Source organism: Pelodiscus sinensis, chromosome 8, assembly GCF_049634645.1.
Source record: "Pelodiscus sinensis isolate JC-2024 chromosome 8, ASM4963464v1, whole genome shotgun sequence".
NCBI lineage: Eukaryota > Metazoa > Chordata > Testudines > Trionychidae > Pelodiscus > Pelodiscus sinensis.
Genome location: NC_134718.1, coordinates 29133463 through 29160091, shown reverse-complemented (window position 1 = coordinate 29160091; position 26629 = coordinate 29133463). Strand labels below are relative to the sequence as shown.

The following is a 26629-nucleotide window of genomic DNA, read 5'->3' as shown; positions in this document are numbered from 1 at the left end:
GTTTTCAGCTAACAAAGGGGTTCCAGCTAAAATCAGGTCCCTACCGTGCTGCACATTGTGCAGACAGACACAGTCTCTGCCTTAAAGAACATACAGCTTCAGTTTAAGATTAGTAGCCACTGAAGTGGGGGTAGCAAATAAATGGAAGGCTAGTAGAGGTGGGGGCTGGGGTGACAGTAATGTTAACACATTTCTACTGGCACTATCTCTGTGCATAGTTTGACGATTGGGATGTGTGTTTAAAGGGTGACTTTTGAGCTAAATAAAGATACAGTCGGTAACAATCTCTGTTCTCCACCTACCTGCTCTGTATCACTTGCCAGTGTCTGGCAGGATCACAGCAGGAGTGGATATCAAGGAGGGATTCGAAGGAGGATGGAGTAAGGACTTTAGGGATTTGTTTTGGGATGATATTTCACACCTAACAGGAGTCATGGATGAAAGTGTAAAGATGCTTTTGGAAGAAGAGAACAGGTAGTCCATGAGAGATGGCATAATCAGCAGAGGAAAGAGGGCAGTTGACAATACTATAAAGACAAAGTAAGTTGGCAAGGTGGAGTTAAATAAAGCAGTGAACATCCTTAAAGGTATGAATTAGGCACTATCTAATGTGATGGAGAAGGGGGAGCCTGCAAAGAGATTTGAATGGGGAGGATGTGGTCAGAAGGGCAGGCCAGGATGCTGATCTTAGCAGCAACTTTTTGAATGGGCCTAAGAAGGTGTTTTGGTTTGGGAAATAACCTGATAGGATTCTGTTCATAACTCCACCCCCAGCTCTCAGGTCCATTTGCTGATGTTCCAAACCAGTCAAGTCGTGATACAAACATTCCGCTGGGGGTCTGTACCGGGCCAGCTGTGAGAACAGCTCAATGCACTTCACACAGCATGGAACCATTGTGACCAGGCCATTCCTGGAGTTTCCTTTTCATAAAGAGTACACGCTCTGTCATAAAGCTAAGTCTTGTGTCTCATTCCCTTTCCAGCCAAAAACTACCTCTAGCTTTCACTTACTCTCCTTGCCCATGCAGGGTCTTCTTTCAGGTGAAATCATTTCCTGAACTGTTTATAATACTTCTCACAACCTTCTTTTGGCAGTGGCATTATGAAGCCTGGAATGAATGCCATTTTAGGACCCACTGGAAGTGGCAAAACCTCGTAAGTGTGACTGTGTAAATCAATGCCTCTTGTGTCAGTTTTGATATCACTTCTATTGCAAAGAAGGAAGCAGGCAGAAATTCAATCCCTCCCATCTAGCACAGGGTGGGCTGGACTTCGCAGCTCTGGGTTCGGGTACATTGGCAGCATCTAAACACGGGGAGTAATTTCCCTCTTGCCACTGGAAACAGAGATACCTCTGGGACAAAACTGGTTCCTGAAGGCAGTTGTAGAGCAGAGCCAGGAAATTCAAAGCTGAATGAGCTTGGAGAGTGCCTTTGTTCCCTGGGGCAGAAGGCAGTGCATGCAGGACTGGGGGGAAGGGTACATAGGTTGGAGTGATATGGGAGAAGCCTTGTACTGAAAAACTGTGAACAGTCACTCTTCTCTCTTCAGACTCCTTGATGTACTTGCAGGATGGAAAGACCCCAAGGGTCTTAGAAATGGACAAATCTTCATGGATGGGAAAGCAGTAAACTCAAAATTGCACCTATGCTCTGCCTACATCGTGCAGGTGAGTCAAGGCAGAATCCATGGTGCCTCCCAGTTTGTGCCTGGTTTTTCATTTGCATAGTATGCAAAGTCTGAAATGCCCAGGACATGCAACATCAAGGGCTTATGATGTTGGATTATCTCAGGTGTGCATTCCCTGTGGCTACACCAGAGCAGTTAAGATCCTGAAATGTCACTTCACTGAGCTATAGTCACATGATTCTGGCATTGCCCAGAGGGAGCCATGGATCATGTCACCATAGGCATTTTCTCCATTTGGATCATTGTCTTTTCCTTCAAGAGACTACAAGTCTCAGTCTCCCATTGAGAACTTCTATGGAAGACATTAGAGCTCTGTATTCCTCTCTCTGGGACTCCCCTTTGGGTACAGTCTGACTTCACATTAGTAGAACAATGCTGATGGTACCAAGACCCACTGTAGAGGCTGTTTCTCTCAAAACTCTGGCTGATGTTCCTTCTAAAAGCAAATGTTTTCCAATGTTCTGGGCTGCCACAGGAGGATATTCTGATGGGAACACTCACTGTCCGTGAGAACCTCCAGTTCTCTGCCAGCCTGCGCCTCCCACAGAGTCGGAACAATGAAGCAGAAAAGCAGCTGAAGGTCAATGCCGTGATACAGGAGCTGGGGCTGCAGGAATGTGCTGACACCAAGGTTACTGTGCTATCTTTTTATAAAAACCAGTAGAGGTCACAAGTGTCTCCACAACACCCCTCACGTCAAGCAGTAGCTGCCTTATGTGTGTGCACAAGCACCTGACAGGCCCCTTTTCACACTAATGGTGACAGAAGGGTGTGATTTGGTGCGTGATTTGAGTGGCACGTACAGATTCCATCCTCTACATGCACAAGGTACAAGCAGCTTGAACAAAGCACACACAGGGATTTCCTTTGGCAACTTTGCATGTATGTCCAACTCCTCTTAGGCCAGCAACAGGGATGAAATCTGGGGCTTTCCATACTGAAGCCATGAGCTTTACCACCTGAGCTAAAGGATTGCGTCTGAGTGGGGAGTGATAGCAGATTCTCATGTTTCACATGGGCCAGTCATTACAGAGGGACAAAGTCTCACAGTCTCCTAGAAAGGGGTTACACATTGGAGATGCAAGGCTCTTCTCCCATTTCTCTCTTCCTCCCATCCTCCCTTACCCCTCCACCTGCTGGGGAGGGAGACAGGGAGAAGAGCTGGGAGTGGGGCAGGTCCATGAAGAGAGCAACGTTATGCTTTGGTGAGGTGCACAGAGCTTGCATGTGGGCTGTTTGGTGTATGGGCTGATCCTGTTGGAGAACCATGGCTTACTTGTTTCCAGTCTGCCCTTTGTTTCTGGTGATCCTGGGAAACACAGACCAGTAAGGATTATTTCAATACTTGGTGAATTGTTTGAAATAATTACAAATGGAATTATAGAACATCCCTTGCACACGATCTTATAGGGAGAAGCCAGCAGGGCTTCTGGAGCTCAGTGTGGGGGAATGAAAGGATCAGGCATGCCCTTAGCTGTATGTTTTCCATGTGTGTCCATCTCAGATCAACCCACTCGCTACCTCCTGGATTTAAACTCACCTGCCTCCTCTCCCAAGTGAGTTCTTTGCTTGCTTTTCTCTGTGGCAACAGATTGGCACTGAGTTCCTGCGTGGCGTTTCCGGAGGGGAGAAGAAGCGGTGCAGCATTGGCATGGAGCTCATCACTGCACCTTCACTGATATTCCTGGATGAGCCAACCACGGGACTGGATGCCAACACAGCTAATGCCATCATGCAGCTGCTGCACCAGTGAGCCCTGCCCTGTTTCTGACACTCCACTCACTCTGCTAAGCAATTTCATTTGGAGATTGTCCCCTTCCTTACGCAAGCTGTCTCAGAATGCCTTCGCAAACTAATGAGTTATATTCAGCACAGGCACTGCTCAGGTATTGAAAGGGCAGGCAATGGTATGAGGTCAACAATAATGCACTCAGCCAGGCATTCTAACACCTGTTTTGAGAAGAAGCTGTAGTCTGAACACTAGGCTCACACCCGGGTCTTTTCAAATAATACTCTGTAGCATTTAGTGTCTACCTCCATTGCCCCTGGAGACATTGGCAGAAAATGCCGTAATATGGCATTTCCTCCAAAATACAGTTGTTAAATTCTAGCTGGCCTGGGATTCTGATATTCACCCATTGCTTCTTCTGTTTTGCAGACTCTCCAGGAAAGGAAAAACTGTGATTTTTTCTATCCACCAGCCACGTTATTCCATCTTCCGTCTGTTTGATCATCTAATGCTGATGAATAAAGGAGAAATCATTTATGCAGGACCAGCTGAAGAGTCCACTGGTTATTTCAACAGCATTGGTAAGAGATGGCACTGTGGCAGCGTGAGAATCACTGCTATAGGACAGCTACAAAGCAGTTTTTGTTAATGGAACCCTAAAGCTAGCAGTCAAGGTATTTAAGTGCACAAACATAGTGCTAGTAGGAGGATGCACTGTGACTAGGAGAACCTTTAACAGAGAGACAAGCAGTTCACTATTCAAGGACACCACAGAAAACTGTTTTGATTCAAATCTTAATTGCATCAGCCAATTCCAGTGTGCAAAGGCCAAGTCCACTGCTTTATAAGGGTGCTTTGCATTGCTATGCAAGAGATCTATATTTAACTCTTTGTCCAGGACTCTAATTCACAAAGACAGCAGAGACTGGGTGTTCTAAAGAAATAGTTGATACAGTGGGGGGAAACAGATGGGAAAAACATAAGAAATTGCTTCAGAGGTGCCACATGCATCTTGAGAAAGAGGGGAAAACTGGCATCAGTGCACAGCAATGTCTCTTAGCTGATCCAAGAAGCCGTGTAGATGGGCCCCAAAAGGAGTTCTGTTCACACAAGATTAGAGGATGTACAGAAGCTTGATGCATCAGGAAAAGAGACAGGTCTGTTTAAAAGAAACAAAAGGGTTGTTTCAGCTGCCTTTGTGAGATATTGTGTTGACTAGTAAGTTAGCTGGTTGAAGAGTGAAGCTGGCTGTGAAAGACTGATCTGTGAGAGCGACAGATCGATTACGTATTTTAAGAGAAGGCGGGTTTGGCAAAGGTTGGTTAGCAGGCACTAGTCTGACATGGGATGGGTTGGTTAGTCTGCATGGTGCTTTGGCTCCCTAGGTTAGTCTGGATGTTGGGCTGTACAAAATATTTGTGATGTAATTCAAACCCCTAGAAATGAAAAGTTTTGGAATTTTCTTGTTATTTTTTGAAGTTCTACTTCATGTATTTTCACATTTCTGCATTCAATATTAGGAGTATTTTTGAGTTAAAATAGGTTCATTGATCATCTCAGCATTTTTAATTGTATCAAGATAAATATTCATATTAAATGTGTGAACTCAGATTTTCACAGGTATTAATATGTAACAATCCATTTCCCCAAAATGTCAAATAAAGCAAAATTTCTGTGCCACAAAATGTCCTGAAATGAAATGTCGTATTTTGGATGATATTCAGCACAGAGCATTTGTCATTTACTCACACTGTGCATTGGACATGAGGTTAGCTTTGGTTTTCTCTCACGAAATGGTGTATTTCAGGATACCAATGTGAAGCATTTAACAACCCTTTGGACTTCTTCCTGGATGTCATCAGTGGTGAGATCATGCAGTCCCGGCCTAGTCCAGAGTTAGGTGAGTGCTGTGCAATTACATTGGCTGAGAAAGAGAGAGGTGATGGTAGAATAGCAGACAGGACAATGCCTTGCTAATCCACTTCAACAAATACATAGGAGTTGTAAAACACAGAGGTAGTCAAACTTCAGCAGTGCCCATTACAGCATTTAGCTCAGAGCCTGAACACAACACACTGGTTTCTCCTCAAAATAATTCTTGTTCCTGAATGGTGCTGATTCCCTTCTGTCTCAATCACTTGCCAGTGTTAAGCACACACAGTTGCAGTCTCGGCATAACATTTTTAGGCTACGCTTTCCCTTTAGCAAGGAGACATGCCAAGGATCATCTAATTCGCGTGCAGACTGCGGTCATTCTCTTTGCTCTTCAGTAGTGTGTCAGTGATGAGCCCAAAAATGCTGGTGTGATGATTAGCAAGCTTTGTGGCTTTTCTGGGAGTTGGCTAACACTTTCAAAATGTTTCAAAAGCAAAGTAGAAGCAGGAATGGAACAATTGACCTGGGACTGTCTCATTTGGTCTGCAGCCTCAGTGGAAGAGACGGATTCTCATAGCCACTCTTGCAGTGACAAGAATCCACTGCCCATGTACTACCACAAGTCCCGCTACTATGAGCAGCTTCAGCAAGAGCTGGAAAACCTACAGCCATTCGAGAGCCACCTCCGGGATACTGGTGCAACAAAAGCCACCTACGCCACCTCATTCTTCCACCAGGTGAGGGCAGGGGAAAAAGAGAGGGAAATGTTACATAAAAGGCACAAGAAAAGGAAGGTTTCAGGCTTTGTGGCCTTAGAACAGCAATCAGTAGATTCACTAGGTCCTCTGCCTAGTGAGACTTATTGACTGTGCAGCAATTCTAGGGAGACAACTGAGTCTAAGACTTGCCCCTCTTCTCCTTCCGGTAATATAAATATTCTTCATTTTTGTAGCCACATAGGACCAGATATGGGGACTCTGTGCCCTGGCCAATGAGCAGGTTGTGTGCTGACAGTCTCCACAAGGCCACTGGGAGAAGCTGTGCACTGAGACACATTGCAGAGGCACTGGGCTGGGGCAGCTCAGCAAGGCCCTCATCTTCTCTGCTCTAGGGCTGTGGTTCCCAACCTTTTTACACCGCGGACCGGCAAACCCATTCACAAACTTTTGGCAGACCGGTAACATTTTGTTTGCATATTTGCATCTTTACTATGCAAATAACAAATATGCAAATACAATATTACCAGTCCACCAAAAGTTTGCGAATGCCAGTCTATGGAATAAAAAGCCCTGACCCCCAGAGTCCCACAGTGCCAGCCCTAACCCCTAGAGACTCCCTCCCCTCCACTACCCCCAGCGCCAGCCACTGACCCCAGAGTCCCCTGCATCCAACCCCTGCAGTACCAGCTCCCTACCCCAAACACCTCAGTGGCAGCCTCCCACCCCTTAGAGCTCCTGCGCCAGTCCCCAACAGTAGCCCCAGCTCCAGTACCCTCCAGTGCCAGCCCTGCCCCCATAACCCTCTCACTACTAGCCCCACCTCAAGAGCCTCCCAGTGCCAGCTCGCCCATGCCAGATGCCCCAGTGCCCCCCATCAACCTCCCACCTTTAGAGCCCGCCATCTCTTAGACAACCTCAGTACTAGCCCTGTCCCCAGAACCCCCCCAGTATTAGCTTTGCCCCCAGAGCCTCCCAGTGCCAGCCCCCTGCCTCTTAGAGTCCCCCAACGCCAGAGCCCCCCAGCATTAGCCTCACCCCAGGACACCCAATGCCTGCCCTGGCCCCCTAACCTAGCATTGAATTGCCTCCCAGCTGCCAGCTGAGCGCTGCTGCTCTAAGGCTGCCGACCTGGGCTCTGTTTGGCCCTCCCACCACACAGTGAACCGCTCTTCTGAGGCCATGAGGAGACCCCACCTCTTCCTGGCACTAGCTGGCTGAGAGGCGGGGCAGGGTACACCTCTCCCAACAGCCGCAGCAGGGAGGGAGGCGCTGGGTGGTGTATCCCAGTCCTGGCCCTCAGGGCCACCGTGGCCAGGCAACCAGCAGTTTGCAGACCAGCACTTGGGAACCACTGCTCTACGGAAAGCAAACCACAGGGTTAACACAGCAGTGCCTTAAGATCTACCCCTGACACTGTGCTGGGCCGGGAGGCCCAATGGATCTGGGCTGTGTGTCACACTAGACTCCACCCATATTTAATCCCCTTCTGCCACAGACTTGCACAGGTTCCACTGCCAGGGAACCTCCACAGCTACAGAGCTGAATTTCTCCCTTCATGAGAATCCTAACCCTGCTTTTCTTATAGGAAAGCATATCCCCAGGTACTCACCTCAGAAGGTTACCCTTGAGCAATTTGAGGCAGCAGTGTACAGTGAAGAAGTAGCTATTTTTGCTGTCATGCTGGGGAAGAATTTCTATTGTTCATCATTCAAAATAAACTGTAAAATTAAGGAACAAGTGAAGGCAGGTAAATAACGGACAGAACAAAATAAGCTTTTTCAGAGATACAGAAATTATGTTATCCAACATGAATCAGACCCTCTGCTGGTATGAACTGGCGTCACTCCTTTAAAGTCCAGGCCACTATGCTGATATACACCACCTAAGGATCAGGCCTTGAGGGGGTTTATATTTAATGGTATGGATCTTACAAAGTGACCCAGTTCACTGAATGGGTGGGGGAGAGGGAGAAGGAAGGATTAAAATCAAAATCAGAAATTGACTGTTTACCTTTGACAATGATGTCTCTCTCAGGCAGGAGTTGCAAAGAATGTAACACCGAGAGCATGGTGTTAATTTTTTTAATCATACGAAGGATCAAATACACCATCTCTCTGTGATTGCAAATGTAATTCTGTGTAAGCAAATGTGTGAAGAAATGATGATCTGCAGAACTCATTCTATTGCCACTACAGTCTTTGAAAATGAGGCAGCGTTGTCTGGCTTGCAGAGATAATCCTAATTCCTAACCTTTACACTTCTCATCCCACCAAAATGACATATCAACAGAGACAAGGGGTGTTTTAAAAGCCTAAGTATCAGAAAATTAAGTATTAGAAATCAGTTCACAAAAAACCCTTGCCATATTCTATAGTAATAACCCAGAATACTGCAGTTTACAGTTGCTATAGTCCACTGAACTATTACTGAAGGTAACTGAAGTATTTTTAAATAAGAATAGATACCAGGATGTACATAAGTAAAATATATGGGTGTTGAATGGTTTGGGATTGTCCCAGAGTAAAGGTGAATGGATAATTGCTGCAGGCAATGGACAGACTGTTTCACAGACATTTGCCTGTTTCTGGTTTAGAAGTGTAGGGGTCCCGTCCGCCCCCACAGCGTCGCTCGTCGTCAGCTTTGGGGAATTGGCTCTGCTGGCGGTGATACTATCCGATTCAGGACACTGTCCTCCAACAGTGCCCACACAGCCTGGGCTTTACCCCTTCTGGGGGCTTTGTTCTTTCTCAGTTATGCCGAGAGGGGGTACAGGGTAGGGAGGAGAGAGGGGGGCCCGGGCCCACCCTCACTCCCAGGCCCCAGCCCAGGGCCCTAATGGACACGGACCAGCTTCGGTCCAGGTCCAGTTGGCAGGGGCATCCTCCCGAAACCTGCCCAAGTGAGGGGCTTTTGTATGGCCCTCCCCTGGGCTATTTCCTCTCCGTTCTGTTCCCCCCCCCCCCTCCACTGCTGCTGGCTTACTCGGCCCTCCGTGGGTCCACCTCTCATCTCTCCGGATGACCTTCCAGACCCCGTTGCTCCACGGCGGTCCGCAAAGTCCTGCTTTCCACAGCCAAGAGGGGCTTACTCTTGCCCCGCCCGGGGCGGCATTTAAAACTCCCACCGCGCCCAGCGCCGGAGGGTGACGTGCTCCTGACGTCACCAGCTGACTCCACCTGTCCCACAGCGTCTGTGCCGCCGCCGCTGAGGCGGTCAGCTGGTCCGCGGCGCGAGTACAGCCAGCGCAATGCCAGTGCGTGCTTCCCCGCCGCCCGAATAGGACTTTCGCCGCGGGGGGTTCAGTGCGGGGTTGTGGGGCCCTGTCACAAGAAGCCATCTTCACAAAAGTGAGATTGATGCTCAGTTTTTCCAAAACATTATATTCTCCACTAGAGGCAGGCTCCTTTGCTACAGCTGCACATAATCTTCAATGGGAGCCTTGGAAGTCCCACTACTTCATTTCAAAAAGTGCATGTCTCCCAGTCTGAGGCTGTGGCCTTGTGGATATTGTTGTGCACCTGCCATGCAGGATGTGTGGGTGCAAGTCAGAGTTCTAGTCAACTAGAGCAGGCACAGCTTGGGAGTGATCAGTCTTATTTAGCATCTGGGGGTGAGGTTGAGCATCATTTCACTCAAAACAAATCTCTGTGGATGATGGAAGAATGCAGCTGAGAGGGATTTGCAGCTAGTATCCTTTGCTAGAATGGATGGTAACTGCAACATGCGGTTTTGAGCATGGAGAAACCCCAAAGGGAACATTAGGACTCAAAACAGTGTTGTAAAGAATCCTCAGTCCAATAGACCAGCCTGGGAAATTGCAAGTGAGGACACTGAATTTATGTGCACGTGTATTCCCTTAGCTGTACACTGTGAGCAATCGCAACGTGAAGAACATCCTGAGGAATCCTCAGACATCCATTGGCCAGCTGCTATTGGGCACTTTCTTCTCTGTGTTGGTGGGGCTCATTTTCTACCAAGTACCAGCCACTCTGCCTGAAGCCTTTCAGAACAGGTGAGAGGAAGAACAACATCTTTAGTCCCTTCCTCCAGCTTGGACGTGGGAGGGAGATGAATGGAGAGACAAAGGGAATGATGCACTTACAGAATGAACGCAGAGATGAAGACAAGGTCTTTCAAGTAGCTCAAGTGAGCCTAATACCCTGTGGCATCCAGGGGGTTAGAATACAAAACCTTATACGGAATCAAAATCAAAAGACATCAGAGAATATTCCCAGTAGGAAAGACAGTGACAGACTCAAAAAATTTCCAATTGAAACACTTACCTTTGTGAGGATGCTTCCAAGACAGTGTAATGTGAGAGCAGCATGAAGCATAACAGAACTCTGCCCTTTGTGTACAAGTCCAGAAGAGATCTCCACATAAATCTCTTTCCCTTTTCCTCCCTTCTCTGCAGGTTGGGAGCTTTCTTCTTCCTGGTCATCAATCAGGTCTTTGGGAATCTGTCTGCAGTAGAGCTCTTCATCAATGAGAGAAGGCTCTTCATGTGAGTGACTCTAAAAGGACTTTAACTCAAAATGCTGGAAAGAGGTATAAACCAGTGTTTCTCAACCAGTGGTACGAGTACCCTTAGGGGTACTCGAGAGAAGTCGGGGGGGGGGGGTACATGAACACAACTGAAATTTGGAGAAAACTGATTTTTTAATGTTTTACAGCATTTTATTATTTTTGTACTTTTTACACCCAAAAATTTCATTGCCCTCCCGGCTATGATTAAGTTATTTAAACAAATGTGTTGCAATGGTAGAAAAAAATTCTGTCTGAAAACGGTAGGTACTGGAAGTACTAATATTATATATATAAATTTTAAAGGAGTACTTTATAAAAAAAAGGTTGAGACACACTGGTATAAACCACCTGTGGCTGCCGAGGTGGCAGCCACAGACGTGTGTGCCCACAATTTAATTTTCATTCCAAAATAACCGTAGCCCTTCGAGTTGCAAAGAAAAGTTCTGAGATGTGAACTGAATGAACACTAGTACAATGTCTTCTTTCTGAGTCTGTTGGACTCATTGGATGATAATGGGACAGGAAGCTGCTGGTTAATGACAAGGACTCCTGGACATCAAGTCCTCCCAAAATTTCAAATAATCTCCACATCTGCCTAAAAAAGGAAGTGAAAGGGACAATTCATCCCCACCAACAATGCCAAAAGCCTCAAATGCCTTGTAGATGGTCAGGTTCCAAACTCTCTTCAGGACTTCCAAAGGGGCCAAAAGCCCCATCTATTCCTTGTCCTGTTACCAAAATCTCCAGATTCCTTCAACAACTTTTACAACACAGTTATACATTTTTGATACCAAAATCAGCAGCACTTTAAAAACTGAAAATCTGGGGCAGCATAAAATGACTTGATTTGGGTATCAGAATAAAAATGACATGGGAATAATGAATAGATTGTAGTCTTCATTTTCAGGTTTCATGCATTTAAAAAGTGTACTTTTTCTGAACCTTGCCACAGAATTTTCATATGAGAACATCTCAGAAATAAGTATGCTGTGTCACAGAATTTAGGTCCAGCTGGGCCTGATAAATGTCTCGACGATCATGGATCTGAGAAAGTCTGTCTCAGTTTAGCTCCCAACATTATACTGCTCAGTGTTGTTTCAAAACAAATACAATCACAGCCAATTGAAAGCTATACATGCAAATATAAGCACACTCTGTTCATTAAGTCATAATATAGCACACACTTAGCATCTATAGACAATGTAGGAGAGATGTGAATGGACACATTTCAGAAACAAAAGACTAAAATACAGGTAAAAGTGCAGTTTCTACATTCTACTCTGAAGAGACCACAAGGAGGGAAAGAAAGGAATTGGATATTTGAGGAGAGTGAGGACTGGGTTACGGAAAAAGAAAGAATACTGTGAAGAAGGGAGAGAGAGAGAGAGAGTGTGTTGGGCAAGTTCATGTAAAAATGTAGTCTAATCAGTGAGAAAGGGATAAAGCCCTGCTTTGCAGAAATTATATTACTAGATTCTGAGGTAGACAACAAGCTTTGAGCGGGAGAAGTTTTTTGAAGGCTGGCCTGATGTTTTCACAGTTCTAGATATGGATGAAGAGACTGGCCACCATATTTTGGACAATTTGAAATTTGGCAGGAGGAAGTTATAAGCATTAAGAGGAGGAGGAGGAGATAGAAGCATAGGAGAGAGTTTCATTAGAGGAGACATCGGGATAGTATCATATGTGGGTGATGTTTTAGATGTGGTAGGCACATTTGCAGACCAGAAAGAAGGCAGAAAGAGTAGAAATTAAAGCTGAACATGTATATTTCTGAAAGTAAGGGTATATGGGAGAGATGTATAAAAAATGAGGATGAAGGGGATAGAGTTTTGTTTCAGGATGTTGTGCTTACTAATTTAATGGAGTATCTGTCTGGAGATGAAGAAAGTTCTGATGGAGATGGGTGTTAATGGAATTGAGGAGGAAAAGAGGAAAAGACGAAATGCTAAAGTGGTTATAGAGTTAAATATTGTAAATATATGGAACAGCTACTTTGGTTTTCAGTGGTTTTATTTATTGCACACATTTTTTCCAGTCACGAGAGCTCAAGGGGATACTATAGGACCTCAGCTTATTTTCTGGCCAAGGTGTTTGCTGATCTGATTCCCAATCGTATCATACCCTTGTTGATGTTCTCTGCCATATCATACTTCATGATGGGTAAGTACTGAATTTCCTGTAGCTCAGCACCTCTTTGAGGAAGTGATTCAGGACAAAAATAATTTTTCTTTGCCCCCCAATAAGACGACGCACATCCACAAATTCATCTTATTGCTAGTCTACCACTAGCTCGGACTCCAGCTGGTTGCGTTTTCACAAAGCATGGCTGGATCCAGTCCCAACAGGACTCCAGCAGTGTGGCCTCTTAAGGTTCCTCCACGGCTTAGGGAACCGTACAAGAAAATCACTCAGATGGGCTCAGTTCTATCTGAGACATGTGAAGAGTTAAACAAACCCACACAGCCAAACTGCTAATTTGAGCCTGATTACAGATGAGAATGAGAACAGGTCCAGCCTTCCAGTAAATACAAACATTTCTGAGGGGTGCACTGCCTAGCTCTTTAGGGATAACTCTGACACTCAGCCTGAAAATTCCTCACAAATCCAGTGAGCTTCAACATAGCCATGCACAAATTACAAACCAAAATTCCAGTAATGGGAACTCTCTCACAACACTGTCCTGGAAGGATATGCTATGCATCCAGCACTGAAAGCATCCTCACTGCAGTGCTTGTTATGACACTTTTAATTTCTGAAAATGCCAAGCTGGATTCCTGTAGTGGGAATCGTCCTACACTCTGTAGCAGTTCCATGGCTATGCATGTTATGCATCCACACCTTTCCAAGGTACTAAGTCACTTTCTCTGTATCACCATACACAGGTCTGAAACAGGATGCAGGAGCTTTCTTCCTGTATGTTCTTTCCCTCAGTCTGACAAATGTGGCAGCTGTGAGCATGGCCTTCCTGGTGAGCGCCAGTGTCAGCACATTCGCCATCGCTAACGTCTTAATCGCCTTGCCCTTCGTCTTCATGATGGTGAGAACTTCTTATCCACTCAAGGGCAGCCTTGCAGGCTATACAAACCCAACTAGGTTCAGGCAGGCCTAAATCTTAAAACACAGCTCAGATCCAGATTTAAAATATTCCAAACTGAAGGGATGCTCAGATCTGCAGCTTTGGTTTAGGTCCCTATTGGAATGCTCTGGGAAGGTGTGTTTTTAAAAAACAGGAGTAATTCTGATGGAAGAAAGCAAGATACAAAGCAACTGTAGCTATATATAGTTATTAGTACAACTGGTGTGGTCTAAACACAAGACAGTCAGCATTGCCTGAGTTCTAACCCTGTCTCTGCACCTGTCATGTTCTGAATCAGATATGGATTAGCTACTAGACCTTGCTTATATATCCCAAATGTGATCATAATGAGATCCTTTACCACTCTTCCAGGGATGTCTGAGGTTAGCCTAAATAAAGTACATTAAAATTCCATTTATCCAATCTAATTGGGACTGGGGACAGAAAGGATAATCAAAAAATGGATAATTTGGAGATTGGGAAAGAGTGAGGCAGCAGCACCATCCAGGGCCATGGGAGAGATAGCCCATTTGTGGACCTGTGCTCTTTGGCTGTTTGGTTAATATAGAGAGCCGGATAATGGAGGGTCAGATAAACAGGGTTCTACACTATTGTATACAAAATTCCAGCTAATGGCTGAGCAACATAATACAGTTACATAACACATCTCCCCCTTTATGTTCTACATTCCTATCTTTACAATAGTTACACAATCGCATTGTCTTTGAAGTTCAGTACAAATCAATCTGTTAAGTGTGTCTGTACTTTACTGTCATCTGGTTGTCTACTTTCAATAACAGACTGTGGTTGGTTTTGGAATCCTTGAGCTCTGCATGTACAGGTTGTAGTGTTTGCTCTGTTGATTGTTCTAAGGAAAGAAACTATAGATATTGATGGTCTTGGCTGAACTCTGCTGTCAGCCTCCATCACATATGATCTGGGTACTGGATTCTGTTTCTTTACAACAACTGGAGCTGTCCATCCTTTTTCTCCATCCAATTTGACACGAACAGAGTCGCCAGGTTCTGGACCCAGTAGTTCTTTAAATGAATGTCAGCTGTAAAATTGTTCATAAACTCTTTAAGCCTTTTTATCTGACTTGGTTACTCTCTTCATATCTGGGCATTTTGGCGATATGCTCTTTTCCAAAACTGGAACAATCATTCTGAGGTATCTTCCCACCAAGATGGTGTGTTGGACTACCTCCAAAAGTCACTACTGGTGTTGATCTGTAACTCAAAAGGCAAGTGTAAGGGGACTGTTACCCCTTACTAAAACTCTGTGGGAGTTTTTGATTTGCCAGCTCGCAGTATCTGAAGGGGAAGAGTTCATGAGACTGACTGACCCCAGAGACAATGGAAAGCAGCCAACACTCCAGCTCAGCCTGATTGACAGGTTGGACAGGCCAGTGAGGAAGGGGAGAGGCCAGGCCCTGTCCTCCCTGTGAGCTGGGATTGTTCTGGCTCTCTCTCTGAAAAAACAAGCTGTGTGCAGAAGAGGTCCAGCAAAGACAGAGAGCTGAAATAGGAATACAAGCTGTGTGAAGAAGTCCTGCAAAAATAGGGAGCTGAGAGACAGCCCAAGCAAACCAAGCTGTGTGCTGAGGGGCAGTTTTTGCAGCAGCTGAGCCTGACACACACAGCTCAAGAGCGCAGACCCTGTGTTGAGCAGCAGACTGGCAGTGCTCAGAGAGCCAAAAGGAGCAGAGAAGCAATGCAAGAAGCTAGAGACTGGTCACACAGCACAGCCTGCAGCTGGATGTGGTGAGCAGCTGGGAACTGCAAAGTGTGGGGAGAGGCTCTGGACTGGGAGAGGGGTCTGGCCACTTAGAACTTGAGGCTGTGTGGTCACTGCCAGAGCAAGCGTGTCCAGCCTGCAGCCCCTGCAGCACATCCAGGGCCTCTAAGGAAGAGACTGTGGACTGTCCTTACACTCTGCAGGCTGCTGTTTTGATGTCCCTGTGCTACAGAGCAGGGCTGTGTGTTCTCATTTAACCATTCTCATTTTTTTCTTATTCTTTTCTCTTTAATCAGTTGTTGTTTAATAAATTGTATTTGCTTTGAACCTTATGAAGTGATCACTGGGCCAACAAGGCCTGCAGTGTAAAGAGAGCACCTCGGAGTGGGAACACCCTAACTCCTGCCCCTAGTGACTACAAGGTCAGGGATTAAGCCCCAGGAAACCTGGGCCCAGCCTTGTTGGGGTTTCAAGGGCTCTGCTACTCAGGAGAGTGGAGGGGGAGCCCTCAGGATCAGGGAGCCGTGGGGTAAAGGAAGTGGGAGCGGGGACTCAGATCCTTTCGCTGGTTCATTTCACCGGGGTGTATAGAAGTCAGGAAAGTTCCCCACAATAGCAGGATCATTCCCCCGCTTACACAAGTAATGGCGGCTCTTCCTGCTGTAGGATTTTCTTGGTTATCTGTACAGCTTTCTCAGCCTTTCCATTCACTTGTGGGTAACATGGGCCGCTAGTGAGATGATCAAAACCATATTTTGTTTGGATTCACTTAAATTCTGCTGCAGTGAATGGTCACTGTCCATTGTCTGTCACTAATTGTCCCAGAATACTAAAGTGAGCAAAAGTGCTTTCAAGTACATGATTTGGGGGGGGGGCGGGGAAATAGCCCAGTGCAACCAGGTAATGATGTCATCTGACTTTGCATAGATCTGCAACTAGTTCTTTCGAGGTTTCTCTGCTAACAGTGTTTGTAAACTGCATGGTTCGATATTATCTGAAGTTGATTTGATGTCCTTTCAAAAGTCCAATATCATCCAATCCTCCTTCAGGTTCTTCCACATTTTGCACTAGGCCCATCATGGCTACCACATTGCAGTGACAAAAGGTTGTTGGTCTTTGATCTTTTGGTCAGATGCACTTTGACTGCATAGCTATTATGGACGTAGGTTACTTTTGTAATGAACTGGACCATACAGTTCAGAATGCCTTCCGATATCTGTGACTTTAGCTCTGGGAGGGGTTGAAGGTGATTATAAGTTTCTTCTGAGATAACTGTGACATCAGCGCCTGAGCTAGTTTTAAAGACAACAGTCTTGCCACGAATATTAAATTTCACTTTACATGCAAGCTGTATGTCATCACAAGTGATAGATCACAGAAACAATGGTCATTGTTTGTAATATGAGTCAATTCCCAGACTGTTTTGGTGTGGCAAACCGCTGAAATATATCCATATTTCGTGCATATATTACACTATGTGCTTCTGTCTGGATATGCATCATCTCTTGGGATATGACTTTTTCCACATCTTATTTTTGTAGGTTGGAATTTGTCCCTCCTAACTTAGTTCAATCTCCTTGTATCAAGGGCTTTATGGTAATGGCTTTAAACACTCAAGTGTTTGAGATCTTGAAACTAGCTTAGAAACTGTAAACAATTTTCTTTCTGTTTTGCTATTTCAATAGCTGAGGCTAGGGTAAAAGCTGTCTTTAACTGTAGCTGCTATGAAAGGTTGTTGTTTTTCTCTCTTAACCCAATAGCTAGCCTCTCTCTGATACGTTCATATCTTGCATTCCCAAAATCACAGTCTTCATCCAATGTATGCAGAGTTCTTATAAACCATTTAACATTTTCCCCTGGTTCATGAAAACATGCTACTTCATAAACCACATTTCTCTGTAGTATAAAGCGTGAATCAAACAGCCATAATCCTTTCACTGTCATCTTTATGACTGTCTTTATTAAAGTAAAAAAATGTAAAGCTATGTTCTACCAACTTCCCTAAAGCATAAATGTGATACCTGCATATCCCCCATTTCTTTGTGCAGCTTGATAACAATATGAAATCTTGCAAAATATTTCCAGTCTGCTTGTCAAGCTGAAATTCTCTGGGGGCACTGAAGAGTGGCCTGTTGAGAGATCTTGCAACCTTTCTTGTGCTGTGCCTTCTGTTTGCAACATTGTTGCTGGTTCTTCTGTTTCTGCTTTAGTTTACTCCTAACACCTTGTCACATTCCTGTACCAGATACGGACTGGGTACATAGCTTGTTTATACACAGAACTGGTGTTCATCATAAGATCCTTTCATACCATGTCAGGTATGGCTGAGGTTAGCTTAAATAAGGTATTTTCATGCAGCACCACCTAGTGACTAGTGATAGAAAGGTAGCCGTGCTAGTCTGGTGTAGCTGAAACAAAATACAGGATTATGTAGCACTTTAAAGACTAACAAGATGGTTTATTAGATGATGAGCTTTCGTGGGCCAGACCCACTTCCTCAGATCAAATAGTGGAAGAAAATAGACACAACCATATATACCAAAGGATACAATTAAAAAAAAAGGAACACATATGAAAAGGACAAATCAAATTTCAGGACAGAAGGAGGATGCGGGGGTGGGGGGGCGGGGAAAGGTAAATGTCTGTGAGCTAATGGTATTAGAGGTGATAATTAGGGAAGCTATCTTTGTAATGGGTAAGATAACTGGGGTCTTTGTTGAGACCTACCCGTAGAGTGTCGAATTTTAGCATGAATGACAGTTCAGAGGATTCCCTTTCACGTGCAGATTTAAAAGGCTTCTGAAGCAGGATGCAGGTAATTAAGTCGTTGAGACTGTGTCCTTTCTGGTTGAAATGGCAAGAAACTGTTTTTTCTTTGTGATCCTGTCTAATATCTGTTTTGTGGGCATTGTTCCTTTGGCGAAGTGTCTGAGATGTTTATCCAATGTACAAAGTAGACGGACACTTTCGGCACATGATAGCATAAATTATATTTCTGGATGCACAGGAATATGTATTCTTGATCTTATAACTCACTTGGTTAGATCCAATAATGGTATCAGCAGAGTGAATACGTGGACAAAGCTGGCAACGGGGTTTGTTGCAAGGGAAGGTACCAGGGTTGGTATTAGTGTGGTATGTCCTGTGGTTGTTGGTAAGAATCATCTTGAGGTTAGGTGGTTGTCTATAGGAGACTATGGGTCTGTCTCCCAGAGTCACCTAGTGACTGTTACAGTATAAAACTCCATTACTACCTGTGATCTTAAGTAAGCCCTGAAGTCTCTGACTCATTTTTTCCATTTCCAAATGAGGTTAATCCTTTCCTATTGCAAATAGGTGATTTGAGATTGTTTATTAAATATTTACAAAGCAGCTTAAAAACTGAAAGCATTACACACTTATATTCTCACTCATATTGTATGAAATTTGTATTTCATATCCTGAGTAACAGTGGAATGATACATTATCCTCCCCACTGGGATGTACAATTAGAAGAGGCTTCAGTCTAGGTTTTAATGGCCTTTGTATTTTTATTGTAATACAATTTTTGTGTTTTTAATTGATAATACAAACAAGATGTTGCCACTCTAGATGCCTAAAACACTATAAACAATGAGAGAATTTTTATGAAAAAGGAGTTACTGACCAGTCACATTAGCCACTGTTCTTAGCTAATCATTTTAAATGAAAACTACCAATGTTAGGACGTCCTAGTGAACTGTAGGGTCAAATAGTCTGAAAAAAATTGACAAAATTTTAGTTAAGAACTGTATCAATGATCTTAAATATATTTTTATTAACACAGAAACTGGATAAACATCTTTAAAATGATTATTTTCTTACTCAGCGCACTGTGTGGGTAGGAACACTGTATATTTGATAAAAAATAATTTCCCTGGTCTTCTTTCATGAATGAGTGTTACCCATTTGGCTCAAAGGGTCTGGTACTGAGGAACAACTCCCTAGCAGTTTTGGGAATAAAAGGCAACTAGATCAGTTATTGTGTGTTCTATATTGTTTTATTGCACAACAGGTCTTTGGTGGATTCCTTGTAAACCTGAACTCCATGCTGAATTGGCTGTCCTGGATCAAGTGGATCAGCATCTTCCATTACGGAATGAATGTGAGTCACGCACCTTACAGGGAAGATTTGGCAAAGTGCAAAACAGCAGGTTCAAAAGCAAAGTGAACTTCATCCTGAAATTACACAAAATCCCTCAAGCCTGTTTGCCATCTCTCTTCTCATGTCTCATATAGTTCACAAGCTCTTAGCCAAAGACAGAATAGAACAGTGTTTCTTAAACTTTTTAAGACTGAGGAATACCAAACAAGAATTTTTTTTTTATGGGGAAAACCAAGGATTTTTTTGTTGAGCAAAAAACCCACAAAAAACCAACAACAGCCCCCAGGGAAAACTTGTGGAGCAAAACAAACAAAAAAAACAACCACTGGACCAGGAGGGAGGGTAGATGAGGATCTCGGGGCAGGGTGCCTGGCTAGGAGGGAAGGTAGAGGAGGGGACTTGGGGTCTTGGCAGGGGGAGGGGAGTGGGGGGGGTTTGGGTGTGGGGTCTGGGCACGAGGGGGGATGCTTACCTGGCTTGGCACCCTGCTGCAGCAGGGACAGCCTCCAGGAAGCATGCTCTTGTTCCTGGGGGGACAGGGGTGGAGAGCTCAGTCCCCCCCCCCCCAGCTGCCCATGCAGTGGGGAACCCAGCACAGCTGCAGCACCAGGCAGGCTTCCTGCTGGTGGGGAGTAGAAACCCCGACCATCCCTGCCAGATTAAACTCTGCCACTTCCCCAGCAGGCTGGGGAGGGGCAGGGGGAGAGAGAGCAGCAGTCAGTGGCAGCCTGTCAATACAGGCAACCTAGGTGGTCACCTAGGGCACCAAGAAAAATGGCCGTTGAGGGCTTTGGAGGCAGGGGCACCCATCACGCGCCGATCACACATTTCGCCTAGAGCGCCAGTTGCCGGCAGCTCATCTAGGGCTGCTCCAGGCAGCAGTGCATAGGGGGCAGCAGAGCCCAAGTGTGCCCCAAGGTGGGGGAGAGGGGGCAAGGAGAGAGGCAGAGCCTGAGCCGGGTTCCCCAAAGGCAGCAGTTTTAAAACACCGAGGTCCGGGAGTGGCTCCTCAGCTCTGGCCACCCTTCCCTCTCTCAGCAGCAGCGGCTGCTGTAAAAGCTGCCACCTGCACATGTGGAGGAGGAGGAGGCTGCACAGCAGCGGAGGCCCCGGTGGGACGGGGCCATCCTGCGAGCTGGGGGGGAGGGGTGGCAGCCACAGCAGGAACTTTCTATGGGCTCTGCAGGGGGTGGAGGATCAGAATTTGTTCTGTTCTCTCTGTGGCACACCTCTGATTGGCTCACACACTGGTGTGCCATGGAACAGAGTCTAAGAAATGCTGGGATAGAATCATCTAATACAACCAATACAATCTAATGGAAGAATGATCTAATCTATGTTGCTCACCTGTCTTCTGAACAGGTCCTAGAACAGAGGTGGGCAAAAGGGCCTCTGCGGGCTGGATCTGGCCCACCAAGCGGGTTGATGTGGCCCGTGGAGGCCTGACGCTTCTCCACCCCCAGGCCAATTAGGGCCTGAGGGCAGGGGAGCGCATGAAATTTCTTCATGCACTGCGAGGAGCACACAGCACTTCGAAGAGCCACGCGCTCCTTGCAGGGTGGGAGGAGATGTCACATGCTCCCCACCCCAAAGCCCTGATTGGCCTGGGGACGGGGGAGTTGTGCTAAGGTTCCTCCACCCTACGAGGAGCGCACAGCACTTCCAAGTGCCATAAGCTCACACAGGGCGGGGGCAGGGAGAAGGAAGCTTCACGCAGTTCCCCCGCCCCAGGCCCTGGTTGGCCTGGGGGCAGGGGGAGTGCGCAAAGCCTCTTCCCACCCTGAGAGGAGCACATGGCACTTTGAAGTGCCGTGTGCTTATCGCACAGTGAGAGGAGGCTTCGCGCTCCCCCCATCCCCAGGCCAATCAGGGCCTGGGGGTGGGAAAACTGCATGAAGCTTCCTTTGACCTGCCCCGGCCCTGTGAGGAGTGCGCAGCACTTCAAAGTGCCCTGTGCACCTTGCAGGGCAAGAGGCGGCTTCCCGCACTCCCCAGCCTCCAGGCCCTGATTGGTCTGGGGGTCAGGGGAGCATGGAAAGCCTCTTCCCACACTGCCAGGGGCATGGGTGCCTAGTAGGAAGGGGGGGCAAAGGGGCTCCTCCACCCCCAGACCAATCATGGGCTGGCGGTGGGGTAGCCCAGAAGTAGCCTGGCCCCGCCCCTTCTGGTTCAGGTCCCACCCCTTCCGGGTAGCCAGGGCTTCTTCAAAAAAATTTTAAGTGGCCCCTGGCCCAAAATTATTGCCCACCCCTGTCCTAGAAGCTCACCTCTGTCCAACCAAGAAAGTGCAGACTGTCTGCTGTGTGTGTATAACTAGCAACACCTGTAAGTCTGCATTTCTGTCTTTCACTTTGTAAACTTGATACTATGCTTTGTCACAGACAATGGAACTTGTCAGAAGTGAAGAAAACAATAAGCACAAATGCACACTCCCCATCTATGCCACAACACAAACTTTCCTGTATTCTTTTAATAAAACAGTTGATAAGAAGTCTGTCCTACACATAATTAGAAACTATAGCACCATCTACTGGCACCATCCAATACTGACCCAGTAAAACAAATCAAGATCTTCTTTTCAATGAAGGTTGATTACATTCATGCTTCTGGGGCTAAGAATAAATATCTCTATATATGTTTACAATGAGATTTGCAAGACAAAAGGCCTATAGCTAAATGTTTGTCCTCCCCCCCCCCCCATTGAGACTAAGGAAACTCTTCCCCATGTTCTGCTAGTGTGTGTGTTTGGGCTTTACTTTTATGAGGGTCTGATTCCCTCCTTCTTCTCTGTCCTGTCCCATCTCCACTTTAAACATCCTGTCACCACAGAGTCTCTCCAATTCTAGTGAAAGGCACAATAGTCCCAGATGCTTTTCTAGCTTGGAATTCCCCATGAAAGAGAAGGGACTATGTTTTAAAAGCTACAGGGCAGATTCATTTGATATTTAGTCCATAATTAATCATCCCTGAGTCTCATAATCCAAGGGGTGGACAACCTGGGGTCATGAACAGGTGTCAGGGCATCATGGTCACATTGCACTTCCCAAGCTGTTGAACAGAGGGTGGTTCCAATACAGAACAGGTTGAGAACCACTGCCAAAGTTGTGTCATGGTCATACTGCATTTCCCAGTCTCTGAATACAGGCCCAGTATAATAACAGACAAGAAGGGACCACTGCCAAAGTGAAACACTCCGGCTGTGTCTACACTGGGCCACTTATTCCGGAAAATCAGCCACTTTTCCGGAATACGCTGCGAGCTGTCTACACTGGCCCTTGAATTTCCGGAAAAGCAACGATGCTCTACTGTACAAAAGCAGCCGCTATTCCAGAAAAACTATTCTGCTCCCGCTCGGGCATAAATCCTTATTCCGGAACACTGTTCTGGAAAAGGGCCAGTGTAGACAGCCCAGTAGTCTTTTCCGGAAAAAAGCCCTGACCGCGAAAATGGCGATCGGGGCTCTTTTCCGGAAAAGCGCGTCTATATTGGCCACAGACGCTTTTCCAGAAAAAGGGCTTTTCCAGAAAAGCAGCCTGCCAATGAATTTCCGTTTTAAGCATTTCCGGAAATTCATGCCAGTGTAGACACAGCCTCCATGTCTCCGGAATAGTGATAGAAATGTTGCCGTGTTAGTCTGGGGTAGCTGAAGCAAAATGCAGGACAATGTAGCACTTTAAAGACTAACAAGATGGTTTATTAGATGATGAGCTTTCGTGGGCCGGACCCACTTCCTCAGATCAAATAGTGGAAGAAAATAGTCACAACCATATATGCCAAAGGATACAATTTAAAAAAATGAACACATATGAAAAGGACAAATCACATTTCAGAACAGCTCCCATCCAGAACAAACCACACGATCTATCGTCTATAGCCAAGCCCTTCAATACAACCGCATCTGCTCTAATCCCACTGACAGAGACCAGAAGCTTCAGGATCTCTACCAAGCATTTATAAACCTCAACTACCCACCCGGAGAAATAAAAAAGCAAATTGAAAGAGCCAGACGAATACCTAGAAACCATCTACTTCAAGACAGACCCAAGAAAACCAACAATAGAACACCACTTGTCATCACCTACAACCCTCAACTTAAACCTGTCCAACACATTATCAATAAACTACAGCCTATACTGAAACAGCATACCATACGCCAAGAGGCTCTGGGTGACAAACCCATAATCTCCTATAGACAACCACCTAACCTCAAGATGATTCTTACCAACAACCACAGGACATACCACACTAATACCAACCCTGGTACCTTCCCTTGCAACAAACCCCGTTGCCAGCTTTGTCCACATATTCATTCTGCTGATACCATTATTGGACCTAACCAAGTGAGTTATAAGATCAAGAACACATATTCCTGCGCATCCAGAAATATAATTTATGCTATCATGTGCCGAAAGTGTCCGTCTGCTATGTACATTGGACAAACATCTCAGACACTTCGCAAAAGGATTAATGCCCACAAAACAGATATCAGACAAGATCACAAAGAAACAACAGTTTCTTGCCATTTTAACCAGAAAGGACACTCTCTCAATGACTTAACCACCTGCATTCTGCTACAAAGACCTTTTACATCTGCACTTGAAAGAGAATCCTCTGAACTGTCATTCATGTTAAAATTCGACACTCTCCGGGAAGGAATGAACAAATACTCAAACTATCTTACCCATTACCAAGATAGCTTCCCCAATTATCACCTCTAATACCATTAGCTCACAGACATTCCACTCTCCCCACCTCTAATATCAATTAACAGACATTTACCTTCCTTCCTTCCCCCCCCTCCCCCACATCCCCCTCCTGTTCTGAAATGTGATTTGTCCTTTTCATATGTGTTCATTTTTTAAAATTGTATCCTTTGGTATATATGGTTGTGACTATTTTCTTCCACTATTTGATCTGAGGAAGTGGGTCTGGCCCACGAAAGCTCATCATCTAATAAACCATCTTGTTAGTCTTTAAAGTGCTACATTGTCCTGCATTTTGTCTCGGGAAGGCATTGTTGTTCTTAGAATAGTTTCTCCCTCTGCCATTTCCTAAGATATTAGATTTTCTAAACATATGTTTCCTATTTTAGGCCCTGACCATCAATGAGCTCAAAGGAGCAATTTTCCATTTGAATTTTTCCACGTAAGTACTCACACTGTTCACTAACCACTAAAAACAATCCAAGAGCTGAGGGAAGAAAAATGATGTCCAATCTGACACACTTCAGCACAGGGACACATACAAGCATATTATTTATAAGGTATTTGGCATACACAGCCAGGAATCTGACATACTACACAGCTACCCACTGGAGCATAAACAGCATGCTATACTGTGTGATCCTTTGAAAGACAAACTGCAGAGTCAGAAATGTACACAGAGAACCAATGAGTAACAGGAAGAACCGCACACAAGTATATTTTGTAATAAATATTACACATTAGAGGGAGCTGTATTCGTCATTCCAATATATAATGATATTCTTCCAAAATCTCTAACCTCACAATTTTTAAAATGTTCTTTTAACACAAAGTGTCACGAACAAATGGTATGTGATGCTCTAACTAGGTGGGTAGCATTTGATTCCTTGTGTGTTATATTTTTACCCTGCTGAAGTATGTTTATACAATGTCTCCAGTTAGTTCTCGCTTCCGTCACCCAAGGGAAGGTGACTCAGTAAAAGTCACTAGAATTCACTATTGTAAATCAGCAGGTACAGTAATAAAAGAGTTACTGTAATTATTAGGTTAGGCTTTGGTCCTTGCTGTTCCTCATGCAGATAACCTGCACCATCCTGTACACCAAAGGAGTGATGCAAGACAGAGGCATGTTTGGGAAACAGAGAACACGGGTATCTCTGAAATCACTTATCGGGACTTACAAGGAATTTTCAGACAAGAAAAATACATAAGAGCATTTTACCTGGCATTTTTAAGCAGCACAGAAGGCACATAGCGAGAGAAAAACAAGATTATACTATGCATTTATGGAACTCAGGGCATGGACAGGGCCCATATGGGACATCACAGAGATTCATGCACAATGGGCCCTCAGGAAGTTTGTAGTGTGCTGTTAGTAGAACACACGTATTACAGTCAAAGTACTTAATGGCTCATCTGGGAATTCACACAGTCACATCATCAGAACTTAGAAGGGCACATTATAGGAACTCAGTGGGCAGACACATAATACACCTGACAGAAGTTTTATAAGGGTAGTCATAAGCGCTTGATAAAACAGCAACTGCTACTGTAGAATTACAGAGTATACAGTGACATACAATAGGCACATTAAAGCCCATTATAAAATCCCAACTTATATATTTAGAAGAACCAGATTTATTTGTCAAGAGTCTTCCGGGCATTTGAATGTGGACTACATCTCCTTATTCAGGGAGCATCCAGGTGGGTGGTTGAAGGCTGGCAGCTGTTCTGAGCAGCAAATGCATCACTTCCACAACACGCCTTATCTACTGTAGCTCACCAAGCAGAAGGCTCCCTCACCACTGCTTCCAAGAAACTGCAAAATAAATAGAAGATGGCACTCTGTGATTGAAGCATTGTAGGACTTCATGACAGGCGTTATCATAGAGCTAGGTGTGGCAGAAGGTTAATGCACTCCATTTTTCACTAATTAGTAGCTAATGTGGATAACACAAATTAAGAGATCTAGCAAGTGTTGTATTCTCCAAATAGCCTCCAGGGAGTAGTCTTTGGCCAGGAGAGATTCATTCAAGACAGAGCCATTTGAGGCTACGAGATGAGAATAACTTGAAGTGACAACCTTTCAGGTCAGGACCTAGTTGCATTAGCAAAGCCATGGGAAAGGAACAGGGGGAGAGACTTGCACGGTGCCCTCCTTTGCCATTTCAGGTTATCAGCAATACTTTCTTACTTATCACCACTAAACTGTTCATAGTGACCTTTAAAATGAAAAAGATCATGTTTTATTTGAACAGTTTGTTTGTTCACTAGTGTCTGTTTGTTGCAGGGTCCCTGGAGAGGTGTACTTGCAGCAGCAAGGCATCGACTACAGTGCCTGGGGCTTTTGGGAGAACGAGGTTGCTCTCTTGTGCTTGTCACTTGTGTTCCTGTTCTTTGCCTACATCCAGCTGTTAAGAGTGAATCGCTGGAAGTAAACTGGGCAAT

The 26629-nt window shown here is 45.2% G+C and overlaps 1 protein-coding gene across 1 annotated transcript; it reads left to right on the top strand.

Moving 5' to 3' along the window:
* Positions 1–1095: 1095 nt before the first annotated feature.
* Positions 1096–26629, top strand: LOC102452307 (broad substrate specificity ATP-binding cassette transporter ABCG2-like). The gene is made up of 14 exons (XM_075935629.1): positions 1096–1155; positions 1552–1669; positions 2165–2320; positions 3281–3438; positions 3848–3999; positions 5226–5318; positions 5843–6030; positions 9873–10024; positions 10427–10516; positions 12578–12702; positions 13425–13579; positions 19389–19478; positions 24571–24623; positions 26472–26629. Exons 1-14 carry the CDS (start codon positions 1103–1105, stop codon positions 26617–26619), a joined length of 1731 nt encoding a protein of 576 aa, XP_075791744.1. The 5' UTR covers positions 1096–1102; the 3' UTR covers positions 26620–26629.